Below are 20,418 nucleotides of genomic sequence, written 5' to 3' on the forward strand. Positions count from 1 at the left end.
AGCCATCTCTCCAGCCCCTTGATTTTTATTTTTTTTATTTTTTTATTCGCTATATTTATTTACATTTTAAATGATTTCCCCTTTTCTGGTTCCCCATTCCCCTAAAGTCACAAAAGCCCCCTTCCCTCCCCCTGTTCTCCCACCCACCCCTTCCCACTTCCCTGTTCTGGTTTTGCCCTATACTGCTTCACTGAGTCTTTCCAGAACCAGGGGCCACTCCTCCTTTCTTCTTGTACCTCATTTCATGTGTAGATTATGTCTTGGGTATTCCAGGTTTCTAGGTTAACACCCACTTATTAGTGAGTGCATACCATGATTCAACTTTTGAGTCTGGGTTACCTCACTTAGTATGATGTTCTCTAGCTCCATCCATTTGCCTAAGAATTTCATGAATTCATTGTTTCTAATGGCTGAATAGTACTCCATTGTGTAGATATACCACATTTTTTGCATCCATTCCTCCACTGAGGGATACCTGGGTTCTTTCCAGCTTCTGGCAATTATAAATAGGGCTGCTATGAACATAGTGGAGCACATTTTAAATTATGCACATATATGTGTGCCTGAGTGTGGTGTGTGCACCTGTGTGTGGATGGCTGTCAAAACCAGAAGAGTGTCAGATCCCCAGAGCTTGAGTAACATGTCATTGTGACTGCGTGTTGCAGGTGCTGGGAATCAAGCTTAGGCCTTCTGCAAGAGCAGCATGCACTCCTAACTGCAGAGACATCTCTCTAGCCAGCCCTACTTTAGCTTTTTCTGGAACAGATTGTATCTCTAAACCTCAAGCCCACAGTTACCCTAGCCGGGATGGCCAGAAACCTCTTTGGAGCTGCCTTTCTCTGTCTCAGAACCTAGATTTAAATGTTTGCTGCTGCTTTTACATCTATGTTGTGGGTCACAATCACTGCTGGCAGTCATTTTTCCTACTGACCCATTTCCCAGCGCCACTTTTAAAAGTGAGATGGAGACCTCATGAAGTGCATGCAGGGTGTTCTTGAACTTGCTATGTAGCTAAGGAGGACCACGGAATTCTGATTCTCATACATCTACTTCTCAAGTGTTGTGATTCCAGGTCCTGGCCATTGTGTTCAGCTATTATTGTTTCTGTCGCCCCCTTGCCTATGAATGGACCCCACTCTCTGTACCACTGCAAGCTAGCTTCCTTTTATTTTCATTTAAAATATTTAATTTCATTTTCAAAATTGCAAGCCCATGCTTATCCAGCCGGAGTCTAGAGTAGCTGCAGCTGCTGCTGATGGAGGAGAAAGAAAAAGTTTGTAAGAAAAGTGGAGATCCTCTGAACTGTCAGCACCAAGAAAAGTCACATCTGCATTGTCTGTTTAAATGGCATTGCCTTGGTAATTAAACACATACCTTAACCGTCTCAGAAGATGCTTGAAACAGATATATTGGGGATTTAGCTCTTTATTGTAAATACAAGGGCTGAGGGGCTAAGTGTGTAATAACAGGATGTTGGTGGCAGCAAAACCTAAGACCTATGACAAAATTAACTGTGGGCTCTTGCCACATATGGCTCCAAAAGTTCCACACAGAAAGGGAAGGCAAAAAAAAAAATAGTTGAGAGGAGTCTCGTTACTATTTCATTGCTTGTGCCCTGTGAACCCTGTAGGCTGTCTCAAATGAAGCTTCTGTCAGAGTTCAGGGCTGAAATGAAATCCTGAGTAGGGGACAGGGTGGCGGGGACCATCTGTGTTTGGAAGAGCCTGCTGTTTCTCCTTAGGGTCCTGCATCATCTCTCCTGTAAATTTGCATGGGTTAAGAGTCAGGGTGAGAATAGTGTAAGTGGGTGACCCCCCCCCCACACACACACAGGGTAACCTTACTATGGAAGTTGGGAAGCCCCTGTAACACACAGAACTTCCTGACTATGATGTGCAGGTGTTACCTCCTGGAAACAGATCTTGTCATTCTGTTTAAATGGCATTTCCTTGATATCAGACATGTATCTTAACAATCTCAAAAGACACAAAACTAATATATTGAGAATTCAGCTCTTTATTGCAAATGCAAATACAAGTATTGAGGAGATAACTGTGAAATAACAGGGTTTTGTGGGCACAACATCATCTGCCTATGGTGCCTTGAGCAACGGTGGCTCCCTAGGGCTTCTCCGCAGCCTTCAGAGAAAGATGCTCTGGGGAGCAGGAGGAGGACCTCCGAACATTTACAGCCTCTTATAACTCCTGTATTTTTCTCTCCTCTTCAAAAACCATTTCTACAATGATTAGGAAAAAGGAATTGTAGTAAAAATTTCAGTGTAGTAAACCATTAGGATTATAGTTGAAGTACTTAATAACCCAGAAAGAATCTACAGTATTATATTATCAACTAAAAGATATATTGACTTTGTCTTTTCCTATTGGTAGTAACCAAGTACTTTCCAATTGAATTTAGGTTCTACTCCACATGTTGAAACCCACACCTGACACCATTATTAAGGCCACGAACCTGTAGCTAGACAAGTCCTAGGGGAGACTCCCTTCCTATTACTCTGCCAAATCAGCATAGCATTAAACGGACACCTAATGGTGTATTGTTCTAATTAGTGCATTTCTCAGCCCTCATTAGAGAAACTTCTTTTTTCTGTAGAAAATAGCAATAAACATAGAGCTCTACTAATGAACAAGGCATAGAAAACAAGAGATTGAAGAAATCTCATCCCCAAATAGAACATATATATCACATGTCCCCCTCCCAAAGCTCAGAGATCACTTTGGGAGAGAGGATGGAAAGAGGATGTGCATGACCACAAGGAAACAATGTTTTCTTGGTACATCATGGTAGATATGTGTGTGTGTGTGTGTGTGTGTGTGTGTGTGCGTGTGTGTATGCACCTATCTAAGAATATTTGAGCAGCACAAATTAGTCTTGATGGGTTATTAAAAAGCAGGGGACACAAAGTTGGATGGGGAAGAGTTGGGGAAGGATGACTGTGAACAAAATACAAACAAAAAATTTCAAAGAACTAATAAAACTTCTTTAAAAACCTGGGAGAATTGGGTATTTTGACTTGATATTTTCTCCATTTCCATAAGTCTCTGTTGAGCTAAGTTTGCATTAGTTATATGGATTTGGCCTGCAAATTATTACCTCACTCCAATTCCCCTTGTAACAATAAAATTTATGATTAGTTTTTGTTAATAGTTTTATGGATCCCATAGCTGTACTAATTTGAATAATTCATGTGTCATAACCAGAGCATGACTCCTCAGAGAAATGCTTTCTAAAGAATACCAGCCTTGGCCAGGTGGTGGTAGCATACACCTTCAGTTTCAGCACTGGGGAGGCAGAGGCAGGAGGATCTCCGTGATTTTGAGGCCAGCCTGATCTACAAAGTGAGTTCAGGACAGGGAGGGCTACACAAAGAAACTCTGTCTCAAAAACAAAAACAAACACATACATATTCACAAAAGAATACCAGCCTTATAATCTTTATATATGTGCATATACATATATACACATAAATAATTTTTAATGTGTGTATGCACATATCCTACATATCTATATAAAATACAATTACTTTGCACATAATTTGTACACACTTTCTAAGTCAAAATGCATATAAAGATTTACCCACAGGATACATGTATGTGTAATATATATGTACTTAGTGAAAATAAGTACAATTTTTTGTTCCTTGGGAAGGTATGTGCTTTCTGGAAATGAGCCATTTCTGATTAGTAGGGTTTCCTTATTCCATTTTTTACCCACAAGGACCACAAATCTCAAAAGCCATTTTTGTTGGTTTAGAGTGATGGCTACTGGTTAATGCTTGTTGCTCTTGTAGAGGACTTAAGTTTAGCTCCTAGGACCCATTTGGACTGTTTATAGATACATGCACTGGGCTAGAGAGATGGCTCAGGGGTTAAGACATGCACTGCTCTTCTAAAGGTCCTGAGTTCAAACCAGCAACTACACCGTGGCTCACAACCATTCGTAATGAGATCTGACGCCCTCTTCTGGGGTGTCTGAAGACAGAGACAGTGTAAATAAATAAATATTTAAAAAATAAATACATGTACTTCTAGTTCCATGAAATATATGCACTCTCCTGGCTTCCTTGATGAGTCACATACATATGACATAATAAAGGAGAGATAAATCTTTAAAAAGTCATTTTGAAACATGGTTTGGAAATCAAAGGCAACACAATTCAACTCAGAGAACCAAAAGGACCTACAGATAAAGCATGTTCTAGAATGGCTGTCCTACCGAAGGACTTTTCTTTGTGGACTGACCTGTACTTTGGCTTCACTCACACCCATGGATCTTGCCAGACGTTTTCTAAAAGGTAAAAGACATTCAACATTTGGAATTATGGATATATGAAATAAAATACGAGAAGGATATTTTATCATTCTTTTAAAAGGTTTGTCTCATTCCCTTCCTTCATTGATATTCACCTTGAGAATTTTGAGGTACTTAGAGCAAATGCCACAGGTAATATTATTTTATAACCAAGTTATCATAATAGATAAGCAAACCCAAACGTGTCTATAATAAGCAAATTTTAAAGCACTAATGAAGACAGTAAATACCTCAAAAGAAATGTTCCCAATGCTGGCAACAGTCGAACAGGGGATTCTACCTCAAACAAAATAACACAAAACAAGGCAAATACTACAAAACAAATGCCAACAGGAAAACAAAGTGTTTTGTCAGGATAAAAGGAAACTCCAATAAAGAAGCTTAATGGAAAGCATCCAAAGATTTTAATATTCAATTAACACACGAGGTACTCCAATCACTGATTATCAGAAAAAATGAAATATCACACTTCTTTTTTAAATTTATTTATTTTTTAAGTGTGTGTGCATGTGTCCCTGGTGCACATGGAGAGGCCAGAGGACAGCATGCAGGAGTCTTCTTCTATGTGTGTCCTCGGAGTGGACCTCAATGCCTTTACCTGCTGAGCCATCTTCCACTGCAGGGAAAAAAGTATTAGAAGTCACAGCAGACATGAAATGAGTATTAGAAAACCTCACAACACTGCCTGCAACAGTCCTGGATTCCAAGCGCGATTGAAATCTGAGGCACGAGCTCCTTGCACGTTCCAGGGAAGCCATGCCACACAGTGAGATCTTGGATCAAAAAGCAGAAGAGGACCTCTGCACACACCTCCACCCCTGCCAGAAACAAATAAACAAACAAACAACAAAAACATATGGTGGAATATGCCTTCAGTCACAACACAAATGGGCCAATGGAGAAGGCCTGGCATGGAGTTCATTACCTGAGATAACTTTGAACTTCTGATCTACCTGCCAGGTACTAGGATTACAGACATGTACTGCCTCGCTCCATTCAGCCTGGGTGTTTTTTTTTTTTTTGTGGTTGTTAATGTTGTTTTGTTTTTGTATTTATTTATTTGTTTATTTTTATTTACTTCTTTAAATAATTTGATGATAGCCTTCCACTCTGCAGCTGAGGCTGGCCTGGTACTCACGACTGTAGCAGGATGGTTCACAGGTAAAAGTGCTTGCCTGCATGCCTGAGTTCAAAGCCAGGATGCACATGGTGCAAGCACAGAAACAACTCACCAACTCCCGTAAGTTGTCATCTAGCCTCCAGATGTGCCATCTTGTGAACATGCACACCCAAGCATAGCACATGCGTGTACACACACGCAGACACACACACATACAGATTAAGAGAGAGGGGACTTAAATAAATTAAAGAAGGACACATAAAATATAATAAAAGGTGGACAAGAAGAGGACCAGGAGGGAGGAGAATCTCTCTACATTCTACTTCATTTCCCCAACAAACTGATCCAAGCTAGGCCATCTACTTACGCTTCTGAGGAGCTGATGTATTGGTTGCGCTGGAAAATGCCCTCTAGCTCTTGTAGCTGCAGCAGGGTGAACCTGTGTTGTGCCCGGGGGCGGCATTCGGGCACCAACACTCTCACAGGATTAGCACAGGACCCCTGCCCTGGCACAGGCTTTACATTTTCTGAATCACCCATGTAATCAGGGACGGGCTCCTCTGGCTGCTTCTCATTCTCCTGGTCACAGCCAGTGGCGCCAAGGCCTTCTTGGTTCCAGTGAAGCATGAAGCCTGCATCTCCAGCAGCGGCCCCAGCTTCTTCTGCTCCTTCTCCTTCCACTGCCACCTCTGCCGCCGCCGCCGCCGCCGCCGCCGCCGCCCCTCCCGGCCCAGGCTGGCCTCGTCCACTGTCGCCCTCACGTCGTCGTCCGTCTCCGGCCGGCAAGGCCATCAGCGCCCTCGCACCTGGCAGCGGGAACCGGAAACCCAGGCGTCAGGGCCCAGGCTGCTGCGGAGGGGCCGGCAGCCATGGCGAAGGCGAAGGCCGTGGCGCACAGCGCCCGCCCGTCCAGTCGTCCTCCCCGCGTGGACGTGGGCCAACCCCCGTCCCCAGAGCGCACTCACCGTTGTTCACACTGCCCTCATCCTCCTCAGGTCCCACCTGAAACTGGGGATTGATCTTTTGACGGGCCATGTCCGTGAAGCCTTCGAAGCCGCGGCTTGCCGCTTGCAGCCCCCAACAATTCCGGAAGTAGAGCTTCTAAACCAACCAACGGTTCTTTTCCTTTCCGCACCTCCAGAACCGATAGTTTACATTAGCATGTATCCAAATATGGTAGTGTGTCCTGGCTTCCGGTTGCCCTCCTGTTCCTGTGAGCTGAGAAACTGAGCATCATTTGATATACGAAATGTGTCTTCGGTATAGGGTATACGCAGCACCCTAGGAGGAACAACAATACGAGCCAACCAGTACCCCCAGAGCTCCCAGGGACTAAACCACCAACAAGAGAGTACACATGGAGGGAACCATGACTCCTGATGCATATGTAGCAGAGGATGGCCTTGTTGGACATCAGTGAGAGGAGAGGCCCTTGGTCCTGAGAAGGCTAGATGCCCCAGTGTAGGGGAATGCCAGGACAGGGAAACAGGAGTGGGTGGGTTGGGGAACAGGGGGAGGGAAGATGGCTCATGGGATTTGGGGAGGATAACCAGGAAAGGGGACAACATTTCGAATGCAAATAAAGAATATATTTAATAAAAAAGGAAAAAAAACTGAGAGCAGTTTGAAGTTACAAGGAGTTATTTGAAGGGAAGGTGTGGCCCTTTGGGCGGCTTCCTCCCGCCTTGTTCACGTATCTTCCTAGGGAAGGGATGGCGAGTCCCCGAGGGAACCCATTTGCGAGCAAATGATCCCACAAATGATCCCCCAGTAGCTCTGGAGGCCTTGCCGACGGGTGGGAATAATAATACCTCCTGGTCTAGTTCTCCATACTGAGTCCCCGGCCCTTGGCACAGTTCTCCATACTGAGTCCCCGGCCCTTGGCACGGTTCTCCATGCTGGGTCCCCCGGCCCTTGGCACGGTTCTCCATGCTGGGTCCCCGGCCCTTGGCACGGTTCTCCATGCTGGGTCCCCCGGCCCTTGGCACGGTTCTCCATACTGGGTCCCCCAGCCCTTGGCACAGTTCTCCATGCTGGGCCCCCGGCCCTTGGCACGGTTCTCCAGGCTGGGCCCCCGGCCCTTGGCACGGTTCTCCATGCTGGGTCCCCGGCCCTTGGCACGGTTCTCCATACTGGGTCCCCGGCCCTTGGCACGGTTCTCCATGCTGGGTCCCCGGCCCTTGGCACGGCTCTCCATGCTGGGTCCCTGGCCCTTGGCACGGTTCTCCATGCTGGGTCCCCGGCCCTTGGCACGGTTCTCCATGCTGGGTCCCCGGCCCTTGGCACGGTTCTCCATGCTGGGTCCCCGGCCCTTGGCACGGTTCTCCATGCTGGGTCCCCGGCCCTTGGCACGGCTCTCCATGCTGGGTCCCCGGCCCTTGGCACGGCTCTCCATGCTGGGTCCCCGGCCCTTGGCACGGCTCTCCATGCTGGGTCCCCGGCCCTTGGCACGGCTCTCCATGCTGGGTCCCCGGCCCTTGGCACGGTTCTCCATGCTGGGTCCCCGGCCCTTGGCACGGTTCTCCATGCTGGGTCCCCGACCCTTGGCACGGTTCTCCATGCTGGGTCCCCCAGCCCTTGGCACGGTTCTCCATACTGGGTCCCCGCCCTTGGCACAGACCCTGGTCCTTAGCACAGACCTGATATATTAAGCCGCCGAGGTGTCTATCCGGGACGATGTTCCTTTGGGCGTTCACAGAAAGTGAAGCACATGTAGCTGTCTGGGGCCCTAAGAATATTTTTTTTATCTTTCAGGCTATAATTATCAAGACCCTCATTTCTGGGTGTATGATGTGCTTCTACACTCGGCCTTTACCGGAGCGTGGGTGCAATTGCGGGCCTGCTGGCTCAGCGGACACATCAGAGGACTCACCTTCACCATGGCTACTGGGGAGGAGTTTAGCAGTACTGACAAGTTTTGATAAGTGCTAGTAAATGCTGTGAGAATTTTCATACTTGTGCTGAACTTCCTCATATTTGTCTTGAACAAACATGCGCGTGCACACACATGGGCGCGTGCGCACACACACACACACACACACACACACACACACACACCTAGTATCTTCTCTGAATGATCAAAATGTCAAAGCCTTGGTTTCTATGCCTTGTTCTCCATCCCAGAACTGTCAGGCCCTCTTCTTTGGCCTGTGGTGAGACTTGTTCCAAGCCAGCCAAATATTCCCAACATGTTCTGGTCAATCATATATATATAAATATAATGTGTACACACACACACACACACACATATATATATTCCCCAAAAGTTGCCTCCCTTCCAGGTCCTTCTCCCAGAGTTCTTCACCTCATCTTCCAAAATAGAAGGTCCTACACTACTATCATGTTTCCAGACTGTTCCTTGTTTGGGGCGGGAATATCCTTGAGCCCCAGTGCTGGAGTTCTCCCAGGATAAGACTTACCTCACAGTTCTGATAACTACCTCACAACGGAGTCTACATGTTTCTCTTTCCTAGATTTTATTCCCTTTGCTCTAAATTCTGACATTGCTCTTGTCAATATGTCAAGAAGGAGAATTTTTCTCTCTCTAGTCTGGCCAAAATAGTAAAGACATCATTTCTGTGCTGGAGATGTAGCTCGGTTTGCAAAGTATTTGCCTAACATGTATAAAGCCATCCACGGTTTATCTGGAACACTCAAGAAGCAAGCATGGTGTCCCAGTGCTTCAGTGTCTGTTATTTGAGCACTTGGCAGATATAGGCAGGTTTATCAGCTTTTCAAAATCATCTTCGGCTAGTGAGTGAGTTTGGAATTTATTCTCAGTACATAAGGTCATGTCTCAAAAAAAAAATAGGGCATTCATTTTCTCTTACCAAATCTCATTCCTCTATTTTCCTGTCAAGCAGTGTACGGCAGACTTGATTTACTTTTTGTCTATTTTTATTGTTTGAGCAGTGCATCCATGCTTATAATGCAGTCTGTTCAAATCCGCCTTCACATTCCTTTTTCTCCAATTACCCCTACCCTGTTCCTCACTACTTCTCTCTTCCAATTTTATATTGTTTTACTTTGCTTTGTTTTGTTTTTTGAGACAGGGTTTCTCTGTATAGCCCTGGCTGTCCTGGAACTCACTCTGTAGACCAGGCTGGCCTCAAATTCAGAAATCTGCCTGCCTCTACCTCCCAAGTGCTGGGATGCGCCACCACTGCTGGGAAATTTTGTTTTTTAAACCCCACTGAGTCTCCTTTTTTTTCTGTGTGTACATGGATGTAAGACCATTACTGGAGCATGCATGACCTCTTCATGACCTTATCATGGAATAAAAGTGACTTTCTTCCCCGCAGCAGCCATCAAAGGCCAGTTTTTTCATTTGAATGGGGATTCAAGAGGCTGTCCCCTCTTTACACTAGGATTTTGGCTGGCCTTTTCCTGTGCAGGTCTTTTATAAGCAGTCACAGTCTGTGAGTTCATATATGTCAGGGCCCCTGTGAGTACTCCTTGTTTAATTCAAGCCCCAATGTTTAACTGGGGTGCTTGTTTTCCTGGCGTTTAGTTTTTAAGAGTTCTTTGTATATTCTAGACACCAACCCTTTGACAGAATTATAGTTGGTAAAGATTTTTCTGCACTTCTGTATGCTGTCTCTTTATCAGAAGGATGTTTTCCTTCTCGTTGATAAAGCTTTTAATTTCTGAGGTCTCACTGGTCAATTGTTAATTTTAATGCCCACACCAGTTGAGGAAGTCCTTTTCTCTGCTAGGATAGCGAACCCTGTTGCCCACTTTCTCATTTATCAGGTTCAGGGTATCAGGTCTTGTGTTGAGGTCCTTGATCTATTTAGAATTGCGTCATGTGCACGATGTGAGGTGAGGAAGTGAGGGGTCTGAGCAGAGTGGTGAGTGTGACCCTCAGGTGAGTGTGACCCTCAGGGGCATGAGTCTGATGAAGTAACTCTTGAGTCCTTCCAGCTCTGCCCAGGTGGGCACTTCCACTGCAGATTCAATCACCCGGGTGCTGGGAGATAGGATCGAGAGACATCCAGCTCCTATTGAGTGCCCCTCTGCAACATTGGTAACCCTAAAAAAAATGGCAGGTGCATGTTTGCTACCCAGAGCCAGAAGTGTGGACAAAATAATAAGAGTGCATTAGGTGTTTCTTGGAATTTTAAGTAGTATTTAGTTTTACCGGGAACTGTTTAAGAAATTACTAGAGTGGAAAACTATGTGTTTCTGAAACGTTGAGAACTGTATAATTTAGAAATATATCTTTTAAAGTGTCAGCTCAACTGGGGAAGAAAATTGTATTAGGAGAAAAAAAACAATGGATGCCAATGCACACTCACTGTGACATGTGACAACCTTCTGTGATATTAAAGGGTTACTGATAGTCAATCAGTAACATCACCCACAGAAAGAGAATTAATTGCTCTCTTTAAATGGCATTTCCTTGGAAAGGGCCACACATACCATACTATTCCAGAAGACACATGAAGCAAATAAAGTGAGAATCTATTTATTTCAAATACAAGGGCTTAGGGAATAAAGATGTAATAACATGTTGGTGGAAGTAAGCAGGCGTCTGCACCTGTCTCCAGGTCAAGGGTGATACACTAGGGCTCCTGCACCATCTTCACAGAGAGGTGGAGTGGGTCCCCGGAGGAGCACCACCACTCATGCCTGGCTGACTCTGTCCTCTCCTGAACTGCTCTCTCCTCTTCTTAAACCGTCTCTACAATGGAAGGAAGATGGAAGGAAGAGGGATTTGTTCAGTATGATAATCAGGACTATAAATCAGAAAACACATTGTGTAATATTGGCTGCCCTCGAATCTGTCTCAATAGATTTTATATTAATATTATCTTGCTCAGAAGACCCTGGTGTCTCACTGCTCTAATTCTGTGAGGAGCTGACGGCCTGCTTCAGGGTGCAGGCCTTGCCTGGAATGTGGGAAGCCCAGGCTTTCTGGCGCCAGCACTGCAAAATAGTTCCCGGAAAATGGACCAAACCTGGAGCACCTGGCTTCTCTCTCTTATCTTTGAGCCCTCTGAAGTTCCTTATCAGCACTTTCGGGCAGATGCAGCAGCATGGTCACAAGAGTTCTAACGATGGGTGACCTTATCTGCATGGCTTCCCTAGGCACTGGCCGGAGGACCCGGCATTTGGAATGTGTCCTTTCCACATTCCCACAGGTGCCTGTCTACCTTATCAGCTTTCTGAGAGCTGGGCTCTGCCTGGGAACTACCTCACAGTCAAATTGCCCCTTCCAGGCATTTTCCATTTGAACCATGCCCAGGCTGCACAGTGAGCCTTCTGATCTCATTTTCTACCCACAAAGACCACAGATGGCAAGATTTTTTTGAGGTGACTGCCGAGATGGCCCAAGGATTAAGAGCACCTGGGCCTCTAAAGAACCTGAATTGCATTCCCAGAACCCATGCCCCCTGGCTCACAATGATTTGTCACTTCAACTATGGGAGTCCAGAATCTTCTACTGACATCCACAGCTACCCAAACATGTGGTTGTCTCACACACACACACACACACACGCACACAGAGAGACACACACATAGCAACACATACACACATACAAACACAGACGCACACATACACACACACATAGAAAAACACACACACAGCAACACATACACACATACAAACACAGACGCGCGCGCGCACACACACACACACACACAGACTTTAAAAAAATTTATTAAAAATGTCATTTTGACATAAGGTGACACTAAAAACCTGTGTGAAGACCAAAGATGAAAGGAGAAATGCAAACAAAGAGGATTACTTCCTGGAGATCAGATGAGGACTCCTAACATTCAGTGAGCCCACACTGATGTCCAGCACGCTGATCAGCAGGAAAACGACACACTACATCGCTTCATGTACTGTGACAGTGTGTGCGTGCATGTGCATTTGTGCTGCTGTGTGTCTCTGTGTATGTCTCTGTGTATCTCTCTCTCTCTCTCTGTGTGTGTGTCTGTCTGTCTATCTGTCTCTGTGTGTGTGTGCGTGTGCTCGTGCGTGTATGTGTGTGCGTGCGTGCGTGGGTGCAATCATGCCTGTGGCCACAGTGTTCTTGTGAAGATCAGAGTAAACCTTGAAGGACTTGGTTATCTCTGGGTCCCAGGCCAGCATGACCATTTAAGTGCTGAGAAGTCCCGAGAACTTAAATGATAAAGCACACCAGACACAAAAGAAATGTTACAAATCCCTCAGTGCTGGCCAAGCAGTTCTGAATCCCCAGCAGGAGGGAGTCACAAACGAGGGGCTCCCTGCAAGTTCCAGGCTCTCCCTGCTGCAGATGGGAGACCCTGCACAACACAACCAGAAGGAAAGAGATACAAAAGCAGAACTAGGCCTAAACCTGCAGCAGACGCATACTTCTCTGCACCTGGGGACTCCAGGAGTCACCACATAGCCCAGGCTAGGCCTTCTCGGTGCTGAGACCAAAGGAAGAAACCACCATACCCAACACTGAGGCTTATCTGGATGTACAATTTTCTTGGGGCAGAGCACCACATTTTCAGGAAATACTAAAAGCAGCAATATAGACAAAGGTGCTGCCCATGTCTTACATTAGCAATCACAGAGGGAACTAAGCAGGATATAAAAATTTATCAGCACATTGCCTGACTGTCACCCCGTATCATCCCAACCACATCTCGGGCTTCTGAGGCCTGGCCTCACAGGTTAGCTCAGCAGACACTGACAAAGGTGTGTACTTGCTCCCAGTAGACACGACAGGAGCCGGGCTCCACTGCCTTTTGTACAGCTCCCACTCCCATCCCAGAAGCCCGGGACAGCAAGGCAGGGGTCTGGTAGGCTGGAAAACTTAAGAACTGCTCTCAGTTGTAGCCTTAGTTCTAAAAGGCAAAATGGAGGCAGACAAGACTACACCCCAGATAAACCTGCTTGCAGGGGAGCCTGATTTTGAGCCCAGGGCCCACACATAGGAAGATCAGAAGCAAGTCAGGTAACGCTGGCTTCTGACATCCACACACGAGGTAGAGATCTTGCTCCCACCCGGGACTGACAAAATCCCCAGACAGCAAGGAACCCTTAAAATGCAATCTAAGGTTTGTAATAAATGGAGAGGAGCAGGACATCGGCCAGAGAGTCAGAGGCCTGTCTGTGCCAGTTCGCTCCCTCCTTGAAGGACTGAAGCCACACAATGTGCTTACCCTTCCTCAGCACAGAGATGGGGATTTCTCTGGAAAACCCCTTCCAGCTCCTCATCCTCACGGAGGTGGCGGCGACGGTGACGGTGGCGGCTGCGACGGCTGGGATGGTGGTGGTGGCGGCGGCGGCGGCGGCGGCGGGGCACCAGAGCTGGCATAGGCTGTGCGTTGGACACTGAAACTGGCATAGGCTGTACACGGGGCGTCATAACCGGCACAGGCTGTACATGAGGCACTGTACCTTGCCTAGACTGTACATGGGGCATTGTAACTGGCACAGGCTGCACATGGGATCCTGTAGCTGGCACAGGCTGCGCATGGGGCTCTGTAACTGGCACAGGCTGTATATTGTGCAGTGAACATGGCATAGACTGCACACTGGGCACTGTAAGTGGTATGGGCTGTACACAAGGCATCCTGACTGGCATAGGCTGTGCAGCAGGAATTGGCATGTGTGGTATGCTAGACCCCTTAGCTGGTGTAGGTTGTCCCCAGAGGACAGTGACGGGCATAGGCTGTGCATGGAGCACAGGAATGGGCATAGGCTGTCCCCAGAGGACAGTGACTGGCATAGGCTGTGCATGGAGCACAGGGATGGGCATAGGCTGTCCCCAGAGGACAGTGACGGGCATAGGCTGTGCATGGAGCACAGGGATGGGCACAGGCTGTCCCCAGAGGCCAGTGACTGGCATAGGCTGTGCATGGAGCACAGGGATGGGCATAGGCTGTCCCCAGAGGACAGTGACTGGCATAGGCTGTGCATGGAGCACAGGGATGGGCATAGGCTGTCCCCAGAGGACAGTGACGGGCATAGGCTGTGCATGGAGCACAGGAATGGGCACAGGCTGTCCCCAGAGGACAGTGACTGGCATAGGCTGTGCATGGAGCACAGGAATGGGCATAGGCTGTCCCCAGAGGACAGTGACTGGCATAGGCTGTGCATGGAGCACAGGGATGGGCATAGGCTGTCCCCAGAGGACAGTGACTGGCATAGGCTGTGCATGGAGCACAGGAATGGGCATAGGCTGTCCCCAGAGGACAGTGACTGGCATAGGCTGTGCATGGAGCACAGGGATGGGCATAGGCTGTCCCCAGAGGACAGTGACTGGCATAGGCTGTGCATGGAGCACAGAAATGGGCACAGGCTGTGCCCAGGGCCTACTGATTGGCATAGGTTGTGCATGTGGCACAGGTATGGGCATAGGCTGTGCCCAGGGCCTACTAATTGGAATAGACTGTGCATGTGGCACAAGAATGGGCATAGACTGTGCCAAGGGCCTACTGATTGGCATAGGCTGTGCATAGGGCACAGGAATGGGCATAGGCTGTGACCAAAGCACAATGACTGCCATAGGCTGCACATGGGGCATGGGAATTGGCATGGGCTGTGCCCAGGGCCTACTGATTGGCATAGGCTGTGCATGGGGCACAGGAATGGGCATAGACTGTGACCAAAGCACAATGACTGCCATAGGCTGCACATGGGGCATGGGAATGGGCATGGGCTGTGCCCAGGACCTACTGATTGGCATAGGCTGTGCATGGGGCACAGGAATGGGCATGGGCTGTATACCAGTCACCATTACTGACATAAGCTGTACATGGGACACCATATATGGCATAAGCTGGACTCCAAGCACCAGTAATGCCACAGGCTGTATATTGGGCACCATAACTAGCATAGGTGTCACACAGGGCATAGTACCTGGCACAGGATGTATGTGGGGCACAGTGCCTAGCGCGGGCTGCACATGGAGCACCATACGTGACATAGGCTTTACACAGTGCACTATAGGTGGTCTAGGCTGTACACAGGGCACCATAGGTGGCATAGGCTGTATACAGGGCACCATAGGTGGCATAGGCTGTACACAGGGCACCATAAATGGCACAGGCTGTCCACAGGGCACCTCAGGTGGCATCACCTGTACATGAGGAACCACAGGTGGCATAGCCTGTCCACAGGGCATCATAGGTGGCATTGGCTGTACATGGGGCACCACAGTTGGCATAGCCTGTCCACGGGGCATCATAGGTGGCATTGGCTGTACATGGGGCACCATAGGTGGCATAGGCTGTCTACCGGGCACCATAGATGGAATAGCCTGCTCATGGGACACCACAGGTGGCATAGCCTGTCCACGGGGCACCACAGGTGGCATAGCCTGTCCACAGGGCACCACAGGTGGCATAGCCTGTCCACGGGGCACCACAGGTGGCATAGCCTGTCCATGGGGCACCACAGGTGGCATAGCCTGTCCACGGGGCACCACAGGTGGCATAGCCTGTCCACGGGGCACCACAGGTGGCATAGCCTGTCTATGGGGCACCACAGGTGGCATAGCCTGTCCACGGGTCACCATACATGGCATAGCCTGTCCATGGGACACCAGAGGTGGCATAACCTGTACATGTGTCACCATACGTGGCATAGCCTGTCCATGGGGCACCATAGGTGGCATAGCCTGTACACGGGGCCCCACAGGTGTCATAGGCTGTCCACGGGGCACCACAGGTGGTATAGCTTGTCTACAGGGCACCACAGGTGACATAGGCTGTCCACGGGGCACCATAGATGGCATAGCCTGCCCACGGGGCACCACAGGTGGTATAGCTCGCCCACGGGGCACCAGAGGTGGCATAGCCTGCCCACGGGGCACCACAGGTGGCATAGCCTGTCCACGTGTCACCATACATGGCATAGCCTGTCCATGGGACATCAGAGGTGGCATAGCCTGTCCACGGGGCATCATAGGTGGCATAAGCTGTCCACAGGGCACCATAGGTGGTATAGGCTGTCCACGGGACACCATACATGGCATAGGCTGTCCACGGGGCACCATACGTGGTATAGGCTGTCCACGGGGCACCATACGTGGCATAGGCTGTCCACGGGGCACTATAGAGGGCATAGGCTGCACATGTGGCATGACAGGTGGCATAGGCTGAACACTAGGCACCACAGGTGGCATAGGCTGTACCTGGGGCACCATAGGTGGCATAGGCTTAACACTGGGCACCATAGGTGGCATAGGCTTAACACTGGGCACCATAGGTGGCATAGGCTTAACACTGGGCACCATAGGTGGCATAGGCTTAACACTGGGCACCATAGGTGGCATAGGCTTAACACTCGGCACCATAGGTGGCATAGGCTTAACACTCGGCACCATAGGTGGCATAGGCTTAGCACTGGGCACCATAGGTGGCATAGGCTTAGCACTGGGCACCACAGGTGGCATAGGCTTAACACTCGGCACCATAGGTGGCATAGGCTTAACACTCGGCACCATAGGTGGCATAGGCTTAGCACTGGGCACCATAGGTGGCATAGGCTTAGCACTGGGCACCATAGGTGGCATAGGCTTAACACTGGGCACCATAGGTGGCATAGGCTTAACACTCGGCACCATAGGTGGCATAGGCTTAGCACTGGGCACCATAGGTGGCATAGGCTTAACACTGGGCACCATAGGTGGCATAGGCTTAGCACTGGGCACCATAGGTGGCATAGGCTTAACACTGGGCACCATAGGTGGCATAGGCTTAGCATTGGGCACCAAAGGTGGCATAGGCTTAACACTGGGCACCATAGGTGGCATAGGCTTAGCACTGGGCACCATAGGTGGCATAGGCTTAACACTGGGCACCATAGGTGGCATAGGCCTAACAGTGGGCACCACAGGTGGCATAGGCTGTACACTGGGCACCATAGGTGGCATAGGCTGTACACTGGGCACCATAGGTGGCATAGGCTTAGCACTGGGCACCATAGGTGGCATAGGCTTAGCACTGGGCACCATAGGTGGCATAGGCTTAACACTGGGCACCATAGGTGGCATAGGCTTAGCATTGGGCACCATAGGTGGCATAGGCTTAACACTGGGCACCATAGGTGGCATAGGCTTAGCACTGGGCACCATAGGTGGCATAGGCTTAACACTGGGCACCATAGGTGGCATAGGCCTAACAGTGGGCACCACAGGTGGCATAGGCTGTACACTGGGCACCACAGGTGGCATAGGCTGTACACTGGGCACCACAGGTGGCATAGGCTGTACACTGGGCACCACAGGAGGCATAGGCTGTACACTGGGCACCACAGATGGCACATGCTGTACACGGGGCACCCTACATGGAATAGGCTGTACACTGGGCACCACAGGTGGCATAGGCTGTACACTGGGCACCACAGATGGCACATGCTGTACACGGGGCACCCTACATGGAATAGGCTGTCTCCGGGGCACCATACTTTGAATACGCTGTCTACGGGGCACCATACGTGGAATACGTTGTCTATGGGGCACCATATGTGGAATAGGCTGTCCATGGGGCACCGTACATGGAATACGCTGTCTACGGAGCACCATACGTGGCACAGACTGTACGCGGGGCATCATATGTGGCATACGCTGTACCCAGGGAACTCTAACTGAAATCGGCTCTACATGGCACACTCTCAGTGGCATGGAGTGTGCATGGGTTACCAGCACTGGAATGGGCTGTACATCTTCAGTGCCCACCACGTCCTCGAGAACTGGCTTCTCTGGCTGCTTCTCATTGTCCTGGTCACAGCCAGTGGCGCCATGGTCGTCTTGGTTCCTGTTACCCATGAGGCCCGCAGCGCCAGCAGCAGCCCCACCTTCTCCGCTTAATTTTTCTACTCCTTCTCCTTCAGCTGCTGCTGCTGCTGCTGTTGCGGCTCCCGACCCAGGCGGGCCCCGTCCACTCTCTCCCTCATTTCTTCCAGCCGGCAAGACCATCAGTGCTTTAGAATCTGAAACTGGGGAAACAAAGATTGAGTGACGGGGCCTATGTGGTGTGAAGTCGCCATGATGTCAACGATGGCGAAGCAGGCACGGCGCCTGAGGCGCCCGAGGCGCCTGTTCTGTCAACTCCGGGGGCAGGGGGTCGGGGACGGGACACCCCTTCCCTCATGGATGTGACACAGCCACCACTCCTACAAAGCACTGACCTTCCCATTTAACCTCCTCAGGTCCCACACGAGACGGGCAGCTTCTGTTTCGATGGTCCATGACCCGAACGCTTCGAAGTCGCTTGAGGTCTGTAGTTCAGAGAGCGTCTTCAGCCGGTAAATTGGAGCCCCCTAGCGTTCCGGGAGCGGGCGTCTCCGCCAGCAGGGGCTCTCTTCCGGTGGGGACCGCATTACAGGGCAGCACACGGTCCAATCATGGGCGCACAGGCCCGGCTTCCGGTTGCCCTCCTGTTGCTATGGGCCGGGATGCCGAGGCGGGAACCGAGGGCAGATTAGAGCTGCCTTGTGTTGGAAGGGAGGGCGTGGCCCCTGGGGAAGTAGGGTGGAGAAGGGGGTCCGCTACACCTCACCTACGTCCTCCTCCGGCCTTGTTCACGTATCTTCCTAGGGAAGGGATGGCGGGTCCCGAGGGAACCCATTTACGGGCAAATGATCCCACAAATGATCCCCCAGTAGCTCTGGAGGCCCTGCCGACTTGTGGGGATAATAATACCTCCTGGTCTAGTTCTCCATGCTGGGTCCCCGGCCCTTGGCACAGACCCTGGTCCTTAGCACAGACCTGATATATTAAGCCGCCGAGGTGTCTATCCGGGACGATGTTCCTTTGGGCGTTCACAGAAAGTGAAGCACACGTAGCTGTCTGGGGCCCTAAGAATATTTTTTTATCTTTCAGGCTATAATTATCAAGACCATCATTTCTGGGTGTATGATGTGCTTCCACACTCGGCCTTTACCGGAGCGTGGGCACAGCTGCGGGCCTGCTGGCTCAGCGGACACATCAGAGGACTCACCTTCACCATGGCTACTGGGCACCGAATGGAAGGGGGGAGGGGCGGGGATGGGACAATGAACTTTAGCAGTTCTGTCAAGCTTTGATAAGCACTGGTAAAAACTGTAAGAATTGTCATAACTGTGCTGAGCTTACTCACATTTGTTCAGAACACACACACACACACACACACACACACACACACACACACTGAAAGGACAAAGTGTCAAGAGCAGGCTTTGATGCCTTGGTCTCCATCCCAGAACTGTCAGTCAAACAGGCCCTTCACTGGCCACTGGACTGTAACTACTCTGATCCCAAGGTAGCCACCTTTTCCCAACAGGTTCTCCAAAAATAGAAGGGGATCTAAGATACTATTATCGGGTCCAGGAAGTTCCTCGTTTGGGGTTGGAATATTCTGGAACCCTGGCTCTGGAGGTCTCCCAGGATAAGACTTACATCACAGTTTAGATAACTATTTGAACTTTTGTGTTTCCCAATATGTATGTATGTATGTATGTATGTATGTATGTATGTATGTATTTTGCTGTATGAAACTTTTGGCTAGGTGTCTGGGGACCAAGAATATTTTTTTGTCTTTTGGGCTATAATTATGGAGACCCTCATTTCTGGGTGTAGGATGTAGCATATTTTACTAAGTTTTGTGTAGCATCCATAAAAATCTGGACTAGAGACCCCCAAATGTAGTGCTTGTATTGTAATGCTAAATAGTGGCCCCTGAGACCTGGTGCTCCCAGGAATGAGAATCGGCAGGCACAATGTGATCTTGCTGCCTAATTTAAAACAATTGGCTAAATAAAGACACTGACAGACAATAGCTGGGCACAAGAGACACAGGCAGGGTTTGGGGTTCTCTGGCCTGGGGGTCTGAGGAGACCATGAGGAGAGAAAGGAAGATGGAGAGAAGATCCCATCGGTAATTGGAGTTAAGAGCAACCCAGACAATACATGGCAAATCATATAGTGGGGTTACTGGCATGGAAATAGACATAATAGTACAGAGGCTTGTATCTGCCAGTTATCTAGATACCTGCC

General features: G+C 49.2%; 1 protein-coding gene across 1 annotated transcript; it reads right to left on the reverse strand.

The window, feature by feature from the left end:
- Positions 1-2,185: 2,185 nt before the first annotated feature.
- Positions 2,186-6,484, reverse strand: LOC127675384 (rhox homeobox family member 2B-like). The gene is made up of 4 exons (XM_052171495.1): positions 6,411-6,484; positions 5,817-6,248; positions 4,260-4,305; positions 2,186-2,236 (listed from the first exon to the last, which is right to left on the reverse strand). Exons 1-4 carry the CDS (start codon positions 6,482-6,484, stop codon positions 2,186-2,188), a joined length of 603 nt encoding a protein of 200 aa, XP_052027455.1.
- Between the last annotated feature and the right edge of the window lie 13,934 nt (positions 6,485-20,418).

Source organism: Apodemus sylvaticus, chromosome X (assembly GCF_947179515.1).
Source record: "Apodemus sylvaticus chromosome X, mApoSyl1.1, whole genome shotgun sequence".
In the NCBI taxonomy this organism is placed as follows: domain Eukaryota; kingdom Metazoa; phylum Chordata; class Mammalia; order Rodentia; family Muridae; genus Apodemus; species Apodemus sylvaticus.